The sequence below is a fragment of the Urocitellus parryii genome, chromosome 1 (genome assembly GCF_045843805.1).
Source record: "Urocitellus parryii isolate mUroPar1 chromosome 1, mUroPar1.hap1, whole genome shotgun sequence".
NCBI classification, from domain to species: domain Eukaryota; kingdom Metazoa; phylum Chordata; class Mammalia; order Rodentia; family Sciuridae; genus Urocitellus; species Urocitellus parryii.
The window spans coordinates 49,262,474-49,278,981 of NC_135531.1; the positions used below are offsets into that span (position 1 = coordinate 49,262,474).

General features: G+C 34.3%; 1 protein-coding gene across 4 annotated transcripts in view; it reads left to right on the forward strand.

Annotated features, from left to right (window-relative positions):
- Ipo11 (importin 11) overlaps positions 1–16,508 on the forward strand; it is a 207,934-nt gene that overhangs the window by 107,069 nt on the left and 84,357 nt on the right. For all 4 annotated transcript variants that reach the window (XM_026402552.2, XM_026402551.2, XM_026402553.2 and 1 more), the window contains exon 21: positions 14,751–14,866. In XM_026402552.2, the coding sequence (XP_026258337.1) occupies positions 14,751–14,866 (116 nt within the window). The remainder of the gene's footprint in view (positions 1–14,750; positions 14,867–16,508) is intronic.

Below are 16,508 nucleotides of genomic sequence, written 5' to 3' on the forward strand. Positions count from 1 at the left end.
CCCCCCAAAAACAGAATTATTACTGTGAAATTTTTATGTTAGTTCTTAAAAACCTTTCTCAACACCTTAATGATTTGGGGATGTGAACTTATTCTTTTCATGAATATTTAAGGATGAATTTTATAGTTACAAATTTTTATTCGTTTTAGGTAGATGAATAGTGATACAAAATATTTTAAAGCACATTTACCCCTATTTTTATTTTGATAAGATTTAGATAATATAAAATTTGCCATCTTAACCAATTTTAGGTATAACGTTCAGTAATATTAAATACTTATAATGTTGTGCACACATTCTTTTCATCTTATAAAACAGAAATTATACCATTAAACAGTAATACTTCTTTTGCCCCCACCAAAGCTCTTCAAAACATGTCTCATTCTGTCTACCCTTTAATTCTTATGATTATTCTATAACGATTATATTTCTTTAGGGCAGAGCCTCTGGCTCAGTGGCATGCATGAGGCACTGGGTTTGATCCTCAGCAGCACATAAAAATAAACAAATAAAATAAAGGCATTCTGTCCATCTACAACTACAATTTTTTTTTTAAAAAAAGATTATATTCCTCTTGTAAAAGAGAATAAATAAAAAAAAACATAACAGAAGATCAGTGATGAGTTTACACTGCATCTTTAACAGAACTAAGAATGCCTTCCAGATTCTTCATATTATATGTCTGCCAAAATGTCCTTTTAGATTCATTTGGGGAGTTTTGTGAGGAAGATTTAAAAATAAACAAACAACAAGAACAAAAACCCCACCTTTAGTTTCTACTTAGGCAGTACTACTTCAGGGAATCTTAGTAAGCCTGAGAAACCTTGTGGAATGTTTGGGTTCTTTAATCATGGTAACTACCCTGTATGTCTGTATAGGGACAGGGGTGTAAAATAATTACCTGCCCTTTTGAAATAAGCATATAATAATTGATACTAAAATTGAAACTTTAATCATTTGGGACAATTAAGTTTATTGGTAGGTGTCCTTTCTTGAAAACTGTGGTCATCTTTTGGCTTGTAACAGATGATAGTGTAAGCTTTTCTGTGTTTTCCTTCTGTATTTTTTACAAAGCTGGAAACCCAGACTTTGGTAGTCTTTGCCTGCAGAAGTCTATAACTGGCTAAAAATGAACTTTCTAGTCTGTAATAGTTGGCTTTAGTGGAAAGAGTTATTTAATTTATATAATAAAAAATTTGAGGGCCTACAATGTATAGTGCATGATACTAGGAACTTAGATGTAGAAGTAAATAGGGCAGGCTCTTTGTGAGGTGACTATCTAGGAAAATTAACTTTGTCATTAAAGGGCTCTTTTATCAGTGATAATGTGGTGATATGGGAACCTGTGTAGGGTTATCTATCTTGTTTGAAGGATAAAGTGCGGTATCAGCAAAGACCTCCTGGCAGAAATGGTATCCAAATGGTGGTGTTGTAATATGCATGTGTTAAATATTATTTTAAAAGTAGGGAGGGGAGTGGATGTTAATGAGATGGTGATTTAGGGATGAGGATGTTAAGGGTATTTTTGCCAAATTGAGCAGCATCTGTAAAACTCCCAAGGAATGAGAGAATGTGGTAGATTTTTATTTCTTTTAAGGGTTTACCTATGTGGATACGTTAAGGAGTCAGCTTTTAAAGTTGTTTTTTGTTTGTCTTTTTGTGGTACTGGAGATGGAACCCAGAGCCTCATATATTACTAGGCAAGGGTACTATCATGAGCCACACCCCTAGCCCTTTTGTTGTTGTTTTTAAGATTTATCACCCACCACCCAACTGAGGGATTCTTTACCACTGAGCTACATCCCAGCACTTTTGATTTCTATTTTGAGACAGGGAATTTATTTATTTTTTTTAGTTGTAGTTGGACACAATACATTTATTTATGTCTTTATTTTACATTTACGTGGTGCTGAGGATTGAACCCAGTGCCTCGTGCATGCTAGGTGAGCACTCTACCACTGAGCCTGAGCCCCAGCTCCAGCCCCTTGAGACAGGGTATTAATTTAATTACTCAAGCTGGCCTGCAACTTGTTATCCTCCTGCCTCAGCCTCCTGAGTAGCTGGATTATAGGTGTGAACACCTCTACCTGTTTTGAAGATTTTTTTTGTTGTTGAAAAGTGACAGTACTCTGCTCCTCTTTATTTCCTGCTTAGTGGAGGAATCTACTTTTCTTATGGATGGATCTTTTTGTTTATAAAATCTGTGTAATGTGCATGTGTTATTTAATCCTATTAAACCCTTTGTGTCACTTCCATCTCTCCATTCTCTCTATAAAGTTATTATAAGTTAACTTGGACACGATTATGGGTCAAGTTTTTTAACTGTACAAAGTCTATATTAATTTTCTTTTTTTCATACCATCTTTCCAACAGCTACTTCTTTGCTTAGTATAATAGTTTCTGTTGCTATGTGTCAAATTACCATAAATCTGGTGATTTAAAACAACATCCACTTATTAGGTCATAGTTTTGTAAGTCAGAAATCTGGTATGCCATGTCTAAATTTTGATCAGAGTCTAATGGGTTGAAATTGAGGTATCTGCCAGTCCAAGTTTCCCTGGGAGTCTTTATGGAAAAAAATCCTACCATATTCACTCAGATTGTTGACAGAATGTAGTTCCTTGATCTGTGGTATGAAGGTTCCAGCTTATTTGAGGAATGTGAGCAGGGGAATTCTTTCATTTTTTTATAGACCATACATTCTTTCAACATGGAGAAATTCTTACATGTCAAATCTTCTGAGGTCTTCAATCTCTGACTGCCCTTTATGCAACTAGCGAGAGAAAACTCTCTTAAAAAGCTCATGTGAGTAAGTAGGCTTACCTGGATAATTTTTTTATCTTAAGGTCAGTTGATAGCAGACTTAATTACATCTGTAAAATTTCTTCCCGTTAGTGTCCATGTTAGTATTTGATTGAATAATGGGGAAATAGTATGAGTACTCCAGAGGCGAAACTTAGGTCATCCTAGATTTCTTCTTACTACCCTAGTTTTCTATGTAATTGAACCCATATTTTTTACCTGTTACTTAAACTGTCCTTCAGTATGGTCAGAAACATCAGGCATTATGTTACTTTCATCATCTTGAAGAAATATGAAATATTTTTATGTGCTTTAGTCTAGACTGGTTTTACTTTGTGCTTATGCTTAGCTGTTATAATTGGATCCCTTTTCACTGTTACTTAAAGGATTATTCTTGTTTTTTCTGTGGAATGCCTGTTTTCTATACCTCATTTTGCCATCTTGTTCAATTTCTTCTTTGTGATGATGTCCATGAATGGGAGTGGCATTCTTGTAAAAGATAAACGGAGGTAAATTTTTTTGAGATTTTGCATATGTGGAAATGGTTTTATTCTATTTTCACAAAGTTCAGTAGGTTGGCTGCTCATTTTGTGTGTGTGTGTGTGTGTTTAGTTTTTGACTACTGAGAATTTTTTGTGGCTTATTTTTATTTTATTTATTCTAATTTATTATATATAACAGCAGAATTAAATTCATACTACATAAATAGAGCACAGTTTTTCATATTGTACACAAAGTAGAGCCACACCATGTTTTCATACATGTACCTAGGGTAATGATGTCCATCTCATTCTACCATCTTTCCTACCCCCATGTCCCCTTCTTTCCTCTCCTTCCCCTTTGCTCTTTCTAAAGTTTGTCTGTTCCTCCCATGCTCCCCTCCCCCCATCCCCACCATAAATCAGCATCTTCTTTTTTAACCCATAGTTATTTTCATGGGTTTAACATTCCATTTTATTTAAACTTTTTATACAAGTAAAAAAGATACATTGTATGTATAAAACTTAATAATTTTCACAAAGTATACATATTTACATAACCAACCAAAAGGTAAGTTACATTGGCAGCACCCCAAGAGTCCTGTTTGTATTCCCATTACTCGCTGTGCTCCAAAAGGTAACCACTATCCTGCTTCCACCCTGACATTGAATTTTGCATGAATAGCATCATTCTGTAAGCATTTTTTTGTTTGCATGCTGTATTTCACTTAGTATAATGTTTGTGAAAATTATCTAGAGTTCAAAACTATCTAGAGTTCATCTAATACTCCCTTGTTCCCCCTCCCAACCCCACTATGCATCAGCCTTCTTATATCAGAGAAAACATTCAGCATTTGTTTTTTGGGGATTGGCTTACTTCACTTAGCATGATATTCATTTATCTGCAAATGCCATGATTTTATTCTCTTTTATTGCTGAGTAATACTCCATTGTGTATATATACCACATTTTCTTTTTCTATTCATCTACTAAGGGACAACTAGATTGGTTCCACAATTTAGCTGTGAATTGTGCTCATATAAACATGGATGTTTAAAGTCCTTTGGCTGTTTTAAGTCCTTTGGGGATAAACCAAGGAGTGGGTGGTTCCATTCCCAGTTTTTCAAGGAATCTCCATACTGCTTTCCAGATTGGTTGCACCAATTTACAGTCCTGCCAGCAATGTAAGAGTGTGCCCTTTTCCCCACATCCTCACCATCACTTATTGTTGTTTGCATTCTTTTTTGTTTTTTTTTTTGTTTGTATTCTTTTTAAGATTTTTTTTAAAAATGTTTATTTATTAGTTGTAGTTGGACACAATATGTTTATTTTATTTATTTATATGTGGTGCTGAAGATCCAACTCAAGGCCTTACATGCGGTAGGCGAGTGCTCTACTGCTGAGCCACAACCCCAGCCCTATTTGTGGGGTTTTTTTTTAATGTTTAGTTTTTAGTTATAGGTGGACACAATATTTTATTTTTTTGTGGTGTTGAAGATGGAACCCAGTGCCTCACACATACTAGGCAAGTAATCTACCTCTGAGCCACAACCACCCCCCCCACCCTCCCACCCCCCGTTTGTATTTGCTGCCATTCTGCTTGGAATGAGATGAAATCTTAGAGTAGTTTTGATTTGCATTTCTCTAATTGCTAGAGATGTTGAACATTTTTACATCTATTTGTTGATTGATTGTATTTCATCTTCTGAGAAGTGTCTGTTCGGTTGTTGGCTCATTTATTGACTGGGTTATTTTGTGTGTGTGTGTATGTGTGTGTGTGCGTGCGTGCATTTTAAGACTTTTGAGTTATTTATTTATTTTTATTTTTTTTTTAAAGAGAGGAGAGAGAGAGAATTTTTAATATTTATTTTTTAGTTCTCTGCGGACACAACATCTTTGTTGGTATGTGGTGCTGAGGATTGAACCCGGGCCACACGCATGCCAGGCAAGTGTGCTACCACTTGAGCCACATCCCTAGCCACTTGAGTTATTTATATATCCTAGAGATTAGTGCTGTCTCATGTGCCTGTGGTAAAAATTTGCTCCCATTCTGTAAGCTCTCTATTCACTTCACTGATTATTTCCTTTGCTGAGAAGATTTTGTGTTCGAATCCATCCCATTTATTGATTCTTGATTTTAATTCTTGCGCTATAGAAGTCTTATTAAGGTCAGGGCCTAATCCAGCCTGATGGAGATTTGGGCCTACTTTTTCTTATATTAGTAGCAGGGTCTCTGGCTTAATTCCTAGGTCCTTGATCCACTTTGAGTTGAGTTTTGTGCATGGTAAGAGATAAGGGCTTAATTTCATTTTGTTGCATATAGATTTCCAGTTTTCCTAGCACCTAGTTAAAGAGGCTATTTTTTCTCCAATATATGTTTTTGGCACCTTTGTGTAATATAAGATACCTGTATTTATGTGGGTTTGTCTCTGTGTCCTCTATTCTGTACCATTGGTCTACAAGTTTAGTTTGGTGCTAGTACCATGCCATTTTTGTTACTGTTTTTCTGTAGTGTAGTTTAAGGTCTGATATAGAGATGCTATCTGCTTCACTCTTCTTGCTAAGGACTACTTTAGCTATTGTGGGTCTCTTATTTTTCCAGATGAATTTCATGACTGCCTTTTCTCTTTCTGTGAGGAATGTCATTGGAATTTTGATTGGAATTGCATTAAATCTTTATAGTGCTTTTGGTAGGATGGTCATATTGACAATATTAATTCTGCCTATCCAAGAACAAGGTAGATTTTTCCATCTTCTAAGGTCTTTTTTAATTTCTTCCTTTAGTGTTCTGTAGTTTTCATTGCAGATGTCTTTCACCTCTTTCGTTAAGTTGATTCCCAGGTTTTTTTTTTTTTTGTTTTTTTTTTTGAGGCTATTGTAAATGGGGTAGTTTTCTTAATTTCTCTTTCAGAGAATTTGTCACTGATATACAGAAATGCCTTTGATTATGGATGTTGATTTTATATCCTGCTACTTTGCTAAATTCAATTCATTTATTAGTTCTAGAAGTTTTCTGGTGGGCTTTTTTTGGGTCTTCTATGTATAGAATCATGTCGTTGGCAAATAGTGATAGCTTAAGTTCTTCTTTTCCTATTTGTATCCCTTTTATTTTTTTGTCTGTCTAATTGCTCTAGAGTTTCAAGGATCATGTTAAATAGAAGTGGTGAAAGAGGGCCTTCCTATCTTATTCCAGTTTTTAGAGGGAATTTTTCTCCATTTATAATGATGTTGGCCTTGGCCTTAGCATAGATAGCTTTTACAATGAGAGATGTGTTCCTGTTATCCCTAGTTTTTCTACTATTTTAACGTGAAGTGGTGCTATATTTTGTCGAATGCTTTTTCTGCATTTATTAAGATAATCATATGATTCTTTAAGTCTATTGATGTGATGAATTACATTTATTGATTTCTATATGTTGAACCAAAACCTTGTATCCCTGCTATGAACCCCACTTGTTCGTGGTGCACTATCTTTTTAATATGTTTTTTTGTTCAATGTGCCAGAATTTTATTGAGAATTTTCACATCTATGTTCATTAGAGAGATTGGTCTGATGTTTTCTTTCTCTGATGTGTCTTTGTCTGGTTTGGGAATCAGGGTGATATTGGCCTCATAGAATGAGTGTGGAAGTGTTTTCTCTTTTATCATCCCTATTCAGTTTGGGCAAATCATATGACTCTAGAAATTTATCAATGCCTTTGATGTTTTCTATTTTATTGGAATACAAATTTTTAAAATAATTTCTAATTATCTTCTGTATTTCTGTAGTAACTGTTTTGATATTTCTTTTTTCATCATGGATGTTAGTAATTTGAGGGAATATTTTTTTCTCTCTCCTCTTTGTTAGCATGGCTAAGGGTTTATCAATTTTATTTATTTTTTTCAAAGAACCAACTTTTTATTTTAAGTTTAAGTTTTTAAGTTTTTTTTGTTGTTGTTGTTGTTGTTGTTGTTTCAATTTCATTGATTTTTAGCTCTGATTTTAATTATTTCCTGTCTTCTACTGCTTTGGGTGTTGATTTGTTCTTTTTCTAGGGCTTTGAGCTATATAACATTAGGTCATTTATTTGTTGACCTTTTCTTCTTTTAAGGAATGAACTGCATGCAATGAACTTTTCTCTTAGTACTGCCTTCATAGTATCCCAGGCATTTTGATATATTGTATCAGTGTTATTTACCTCTAAGAATTTTCTCTTCTTTGATGCCTTTTGCAATCCATTGTTCATTTAATATTATTTAGTCTCCGGGTGTTGGAGTAGCTTTCGTTTTTTATTTCATCATTTGTTTTCAATTTTATTTCATTATGATGTAATAGAATGCATGGTAGTATCCCTACTTTTTTGTATGTGCTAAGAGTTGCTTTGTGGCATAATATGGAGTCTATTTTAAAGAAGGATCCATGTGCTACTGAGAAGAAAGTGATTTGCTTGTTGATGGATGTAATATTCTATATATGTCAGTTAAGCCTAAGTTACTGATTTTATTATTGAGTTTTATAGTTTCTTTGTTCAGCTGTTGTTTGGAAGATCTATCAAGTGGTGAAAGATCATCCAGAATTATTGTGTTGTGGGCTATTTGACTCTTGAATTTGAGAAGAGTTTGTTTGATGAATGTAGATGGTCTATTGTTTGAGGCATATATATTTATAATTGTTATGTCTTGTTGGTGTATGGTTTCCTTAAGCAGTATGAAATGTCCTTATTTATCCCTTTTTATCAACTTTGGTTTGAAGTCTACTTTATTTGATATGAGGATGGAGACTCCTGCTTTTTTCCGCAGTCCATGTTAGTGGTATGTTTTTTTCCCTACCCTTCACCTTCAGTCTGTGGATGTCTTTTCCTATGAGATGAGTCTCTTGGAGGCAGCATATTTTTGCATCTTTTTAAATCCCATGTGCCAGCCTATGTCTTAATATTTATTTTTTAGTTGTAGTTGGACACAATATCTTTATTTTACTAATTTATTTATTTTTTTTAATGTGGTGCTGAGGATCCAACCCAGGTTCTTGCACATGCGAGGCGAGCGCTCTACCACTTAGCCACAACCCTAGCCCTGGATACAAGATCTTGGTTGATATCCATTTTCTTACATAGCGTGGTATATGTTTTTCCAGGATCTTCTCGTTTTCAGGGTCTGGTTTGAAAAATCTGCAGAAAATTCCAATTGGTTTCCCCCTATATGTGATTTGATTCCTTTCTCTCATGGCTTTTAAGATTCTTTTCTTATTCTGTATGCTTGGCATTTTCATTATTATGTACCTTGTTTGGTATGGATCTGTTGTGATTTTGGACTTTGACATCCTGTAAGCGTCTCGTATTTGGTTTCCCAATTCATTCTTCATGGTTGGAAAGTTTTCTAATATTATTTCATTGAATAGATTCTTGATTCCTTTGGTTTGGAACTCTACACCTTCCTCTATCACAATAACTCTTACATTTGGTCTTTTTATGTTATCTTTCTTGAATGTTTTGCTCATGGTTTCTTATCATCTTCACTGTTGTGAACTACATTCTTTTCGAGATTATAATTTTTCTTCATTGTCTGAGGTCCTGTCTTCTAAGTGGTCTAATCATTTGGTGACACTTTCTATTGAGCTTTTAATTTGGTTTATTGTTTCTTTCATTTTGAGGGTTTATGTCCCCCTCCTCCCCCAGAACCTCTATCTCTTTGTTGAAGTAATCTTTTGCTTTCTGTATTTGCCTATATAGCTCTATCAAACTGATCTTTTGCTGCCTGTATTTGTTCTCTTATATCATCATTTACAGAACATTTAATTATGTACATCCTGAACTCCTTCTCTGTCATTTCTTCTGATATGCTAGTCATGCATTCTAATAATGTATTATCTTGATTTGTCTGAGGCACTTTTTTTCCTTGTTTTTTCATGTTGTTTGTGTGTCCTCCCTTCTCGCACCATGGATTGGAGGCATTCCTGTTTTTATCCTATAGGCTTATAGTGCCCCTTCAGAGTTCCAGTACCTTTCCTTTGAGGGAAAGAAGAATGTTAAAAATCCTAATACAAATATTATTCAACCTTAAACCTAATAGTTGTTAATAAGACATTTACAGTTTTATCACAATAGTACAGAAATGATGAGTTCATTTATTATCTACAATATAAACAGTAGGTTTGTAGAAGGGTTTACAGTTTCTGATGTGGACAAAGAACAGGAAGTGAGGTATAGGATGAGATGTTGAAGGGGTAAGAGATGAGGAATAGAGTTATTATTTCTTAGGAAGTGTGAGAGAGGAATCTAAAGAAGAAGGTTAGGAGCAGGAGAAGAGTGAGGAAGTGATTTTGAGGAGAGACAAGTAAGTGGGAAGACAATAGAGCACATAAAATAAACACACAAATATTAAGAAAAATAAAAAAACGTAAAAATAGGAGGTAAAAGAATGTATAACACAACTGTAATATATTTTTCAGACATCCCAGTCCTCGTTATCCTAATTCATGCAATGTATTTGGTTTCACAAATGTTGGGAATGTCAAGAGTGGCAGAATAGAGAGGGAGGAAAAAAGAAAAAGAAATTTTAAAAGAAGAAACAGAGACTGTTTTGGTTGGAGATCAGTATCTTTCCTGATTCCCTTCTCATTCAGTAGGTGGGATTGTGAAGGTTGGGAAGGAGGTTCCCACCTCAGGGTGGGAAGGTTGGTCTTAGAAGTTCAGGGCACCTGGAAGTTGGGTATGGTACCATCTGTCCCCAGTGGGAGACTGTACCCCAAGGATCTCCTCTGTGATGTGGGTGCCTGGTCTTATCTCCTTATATCACCTGTAGATCTGTCAGTTCCTGGTCTCTAAATTTAGTCTCTAAACTGTATCTTGCTCACCCTCTCCCTTTCTACTTCCTATTTGGGGATCTTTCTCTTAGCAGGGCTTATGGGTTGCGCTCTGTTTTTATACCTGTCTTAGAAGGCTGTTTTGTATTGGGCAGTCGTTGTGCTGGGGCGAGGGGTAGTTGGGGACTATCAGTACCTGCCCAGCCGGTGTTCTAAGCTGAGAGTTGCCCTAACTAAAGATGGCAATGAAGGTGTCCCAAGATGAAAGCAGATTCTTTGTATGATGGACTGTGGAGTTGGGGTTGGGAGGGCTGGTAGGTATCATTCAGCGATGTGTGCCATGAAGCTTTGTGTGGTTGTGTGGCTGTGGTCTCAATTTTAGAGATATTTTTCTTAATTCATGAATGTGTCATCACTTCTTCCCATTTATGGCAATTGTATGATCATCTTCTTTTTTTTTTAAGTTAATTTTATATATTTTTGTGCTGGGGATAGAGCCTGGGGCCTCATGCATGCTAGGCAAGTACTCAGTCTATATCCCTAGTCCATTTGTACCTGTTTGCAGTCTCATGATGATGTAGGTGTGTATTTATTCCATTGTTCTGGACACCTGGTGAACATTTCAGACTGAAACATACGTTAGAGGTTTAGATAAATGTATTGTATTTTGCTGATTATTTTTTCCATTTTATGGTTTTCTCTCCAAACTTGTAATAACTTAGCTGATGGATATTCTGAATCAGTTCTCTACTTTTTTTTACTGCATATTTCCTGCTTTTTCTTGTCTTTGTGCTTTTATTTTACTTTCTGCAAGATTTTTCTCAATGTTATCTTTTAACCTTTGTATTGTGCAATTCTTTTCTGCTCATATTTTAATGTCTGTGACTTATATTTAGAAGAATCTTTTTGTAAATTTCATTTTTATTTTGTGAATGCAGTGTTTTATTATACCAAGGATGTTAAACTTTTCCAAACTTTAATTTCCTTTTGGTCTTGCTTTCTTTCAAGATGCTATTTTCTAATTGTTTTGTCTTATATTTTTCATATTAGATAATTTAATCATATTGTTTCATTCTTAGTTGCTCATTTCTATTTATTTATTAATACTTTTTAGTTGTATTTGGACACAGTACCTTTATTTTATTTATTTATTTTTATGTGGTGCTAACGATTGAACCCAGTGCCTCACATGTGCCAGGCAAGCATTCTACTGCTGAGCTACATCTCCAGCCCTCGTTTCTATTTATTTACTTACTTGCCATCAAGAAAAATTTGAAGCAGTATAATGCATCTTTAAACATCTTCCAAGTTCAAGATCTATCAACAGGTTGTATAAATTTAGGAGTGGGTATTGAAAAGCTCAGTGGAGGGGGTGAGTTTCTGTCAGAAGCTTGAAAATGTGGGGTTTCTTTTAGATTGATCTGTATTACATTTTGTGGGAAAGCAAGCCATGTTAATATTTTGATATCTTTTCTCAGTGAAAGATCCCCCAATCTTCTGCCTATTACAGTGTAATCTAATCTTCTTGTTTTATATCATCCCCAGCTCTTGATTACATGGAATTTTGTTGTCTTGAGAGTATCTTTTTTACTTTTAGCAGAAAACAGTTTTATGCTAGTTCAAGAGAAGAGCCAGTTGTTTATCTTCTTGTTTATGTGAGATCTTGTTATTAAATTGCTTTTTAAAACACCTTCTAGAAGTTTTCTTATTATTAATACTTCTTCACTCATAGTCCCCCAAACACACATATATGCACAGACATAAATAGATTTTTTCAAAATAATTGGCACTACCAGTTCCTGAGTCTTTTGGAAGATCAGTAATGTAAATCAGGCTGCTTCTTACCTTTGTTTTGTGAGGGTTTTGTTTTTTTTTTAAGTCTTTAATTTGAGCCTTGGTTGCTTAGTTGTCTGAGTCAGTTACCACTTGTCTTTCTTTCCAGCATCCATATTAAATTACTTTTACTTTTCTAATTCTTTCTTTTTTTCTTATGGTTTTAAGTCCTTAAAAAAAAAAAAAAGTCTATATCTTTTTTAGTGTGTTTTAGGAGAGAACAGTAGTAAATGCTTGTCCTGAATCTGTCAGCTTTTTCCAGATAACTAGCATAGTGATTTTTCTGAGTTGTTTGGTGTAGTTAGAACATGATATACAGAACTTGTATATTGGATCAAGAAGGCTAAAATAATATCTTTTGAAGTTCAGAGGAAGGGTTGTTATGATTTCTTACTTTCTATCTTTTGTACTGAAGATTGGATCCTGAGGCATTGAGCCACATCTTCAGTGCTGCCTCGCCCCCTCCCCCTCCTCCTCCTTTAAAATTTTATGTAGAGAGAGGGTCTCCCTGAGTTGCTCAGGACCTTACTAACTTTTTGAGGCTGGCTCTTAACTTGCAATCTTCCTGCCTTAACCTCCTGAGCCACTGGGGTGATTATTTTTATTTTAGAAAAGCTGTCAAAGCCTCACTGAGATTCTTAATTATGAAAAAGGATCTAGATAAGGGTGATGATAAGGATCTAAGTTCAATTTATGGAAAAGAGGGGGAGAGATTTAACGAATATTAAAGAGGTAGGATTAAGGATTGTTTGGACATGAAGTAAAGTTAGGGACGAATCAGGAAGAGGATAGGATATAATTTTTCACTAAGTTTAATGGTTCATATCACTTGGATGCAGGCAGGAAGGCAATGTAGGAAGAGGAGCAATTTCTTTTTCTCTTTTCTTTCTTATTTTTTTTTTTTTTTTTTTGGTATTGGATATTGAACCCAGGGTGCTCCATCACTGAGCTACATTTGAGACAAGGTCTCACTAAATTGCTTAGGGCCTCGCTGAGTTGTTTGTGGCTAGCCTTGAACTTGAGATCCTCCTGCCTCATCTTCCTGAGTCACTAATGAACAATTTTTTAGGAAGACAATGAGTTGGTTCAGTGTTAAGAGTTTGAGATTCCTTCTGGGAGATAATGTCCTATAGTCATTTGAGTGTCTGGAATTCAGAAAATTGGGTTGGAGGTAATAGATTTAGACATAATCAATGTGTTAATGGGATATGAGAAGAGAACCAAGGGCAGTACCCTGAGAAAGGCCAACTCTAAAGGGTACTGTTCCTGTTTTTTTTCTTTAAAAAAATTATAGGTCACAGAAAGTTACAAAGTTAATTTTCTCTTATAAACTGATAAATTTATTTGAGATTTCATAATATGGTAGACAATATCTTATAGTTATTATGGGTCTCTAGAGAGTTCACATTTTTAAAGCTTCACATCGGGGATTGGGACATCATTCAGTCATTAGATTACAAGGTACTTAGATCTCTTAGTCTTTGACACAGTGTTTGTGTGTTCAGCAGTTATTTACCTTAGTTTTTCTAATGCTAGCATGTTTTGCTTATTTTAGTAGGTCATTGAGTAAATTTTAATTTCCCTGGGAACTTTTTAGTCTACTTGATAATCAAAATGAATTTGTTTTTTTAATATTTTTTTAATTTATGTTCCATGAAAAGACTGAACTATGGGGAATGAAATTTAACTTAGTTCTAAGGCCCAGTATACTACTTTATTAGGTAATGGAATTTTTATAGTTCTCTTCCTTTGAAAACTCTTTAATAAGATCTTCTAAAGTATTTTTGGTTAGAGAGAAAGCTAAACTTACAGTTAACACATTTAGCAATAAACTTTATGCATTTCTACTGAAAATGTATATGTCCCATAGATGATGATGAGGTGAAAGACAAATATTGCATGATCTTAATATATGAGTCAGAAAAAGTTGAACTAAAAGAAGCAGGAATTAGAGTGGTGTTTTCTAGGGGACAAGGAGGGGAGAAATGTTTTGAACAACAAGTATAAAATTTTAACTAGACAAAAGATTTAAATTAGATTTATTACATAGTGTGATGACTATAGTTAATAATGTACACTCTAAAATTGGGGGAAAAAGAACTAAACTGAGGATATATGACATCATAGGGGGAATATGTATATATTTTATGGCGTTGTAATTATTTGGGGGATGAGGGTAACCTAGGATGGAATTCAGGAGGACTTGACCCCTGAGCTGCATCCCCAGACCAATTTTGTATTTTATTTAGAGACAGGGTCTCACTGAGTTGCTTAGGGCCTCACCATTCTACTGCCTCAGTCACCAAAGCTTCTGGGATTATAGGTGTTCGCCATTATAGGCGAGCATCACCATGGCATTGTAATTTTCTGTAAGCTGTATTATTATTTGCATTATTTCCTAAGTGAGCAGGTGTTAGTTAATTTGGTTTTCTTTCTGCCGTTATTAGAGTATAGAGATTATTATGGTTAAGAGATTGATTTGTAATCCTTTTTATTTCCTTCAGAAGTGTTTATAGTATGCTACACCAATGAATCTCCCTAAGATATCAGTAAGCATACTGGAATTTTAGATTAGACTCCTTTTTCATCTTTCATCTTTGTTTTCTTAGATTATTAAAAATAATTAACAAAAAGCCAAGGCATGTATATTTTTTTACTGCCATTAGGAAGTTGAGTAGTATTTTTTGATCCTTTCTATTTGTAAACAGCTTTTAATAGTGCATATAATGAGAGCCATCCTCAAAAACGCTTGATTTATTCTTTACAAATTGATTTCAGATATGATAGGTAAATTTTTGGTGGGAGGGAGGGACCTTAGAGTGTCTTATCATAAGTTGTATTTATACTTCTCATAGGGATTAGGAGCAGACAGCAAGAACCTGTACCCTTTCCTGCTCCCAGTTATCCAACTGAGTACAGATGTTTCCCAGCCTCCACATGTCTATCTTCTGGAAGATGGTTTAGAATTATGGTAAGAGGAAAAACTTGATACCATTATTTTTTCCCTGGCCTTCCCTACTCTCATGCCAATAAAGTAAAGGTTATGTGTAAAAACACTGAAGCATTTAAAAAAATAAGGACATGAAATTGATTTCCTCAAATGGATAACATAACAGCTCCTTTTTTGGGACAGATGCTATTCAGTATAGGCTTACAACAGACGAATCATCTACATTTCTTCTTTTGGAATTTGGCATGTAAAATGAGAATTGTGGTAACTTTCCCAAATTAAAATTGTCTTAAAATTTACAATCTATGAAATGTGATGGGGGGATATTGAGTTATTTCTCAACCTCAGTCTTACCTTACTAAGTAAGTGCCGAAATATTATACCTCAGCCCCAAATACTTATACTACATGTGTAGCATTAAAAGAATGAAGAAAAAACAAAAATCCCTATTTCCGTGGCAGTTTAGTGCTATAAACATTTATTAGTTATGTACTGTGTATGTAAGCAGCTATTCTAGAAAATCCTTTTGCTTTATTAAACTCAACTTAGTGACGGAAAAAGTTTCAGAGACAGTCTTTTAATGAATGATACGTGAAAGATTTAGAAATTCCGGTGTGTAAATTGACTACTGGAGTTGGTAGTCCTACTACTACTCCCTTTCCTCCTTTCTTTGTTAGTTTTGCTTAGTTGTCTAAGAATTAACAGTTTTGATCCTTAGAAATTGTTATAGGTACAAATTATAAATTACTGATCTTATATTAGAATAGTGAATGAATGATTTAAAAACTTAACTAGATAAATGCTTACTAATTTGTGATTTGAGTTCCTGATATTCTTTCCCAGTTTATGTTATTTGAACTGAAATGACAGGTAGATAGTTTGATTGTTAATTAGCATGTTGTTGAAATCTTTTATATTCATATTTTTATGTTTGTATAGGGTGGACCACTCTAGACCAGAGGTTGGTAAACATTTTTGGTAAAGGGCCAGATAGTAAATGTTTTAGGGTTTCCAGATCATATAGTCTCTGCTGATCAAAGCCATCATAGACATTACATAAAAAAATGGATATGGCTGTGCTCCAACTAAAGATCATTCCCGGAAATAGAATATGGATTGGTTTTAGCCCATGACCTGTAGATTGCCAACCCTTGTTCTAGATTATAAATTAAAACATTAATTCTGGCACAAAATTGCTTTTCATTACATATAGATACTATATGATGTTGAATGTTAGAAAATGTTAAAATTATGAAGAGCTAGATTCAGACTTGTCAGTATTAGACTTAGTGCATTTATTAAAAGCATATAAGTTTTCAAAGAATTATGTAAACAAAGTATAATAACAATGCATTGCTCTACTAATGGCAATTTCATTTTTCCTATCCTTATGCAATTCATCATGCATAATGAATGAATATAAATTTTTAAAAAACCTTATTAAATTCATTACTAGTTAAGGTTCTCTAGATTAAAGAATCAGTGTACAAATTTAAATTTCTTTATATGTTTCTCTAGAGCTCATATTTGGAACCAGACAGATTCAGTTTGTAATGCTTTATTCAGTTTATCATTTGAATAAATTATCTGTGAATTTAGGAAAAATAATTGGTACTTTACATGGTTGTTGTGATAATGAGATGTTTGCTAAAGTAGCTAGCTC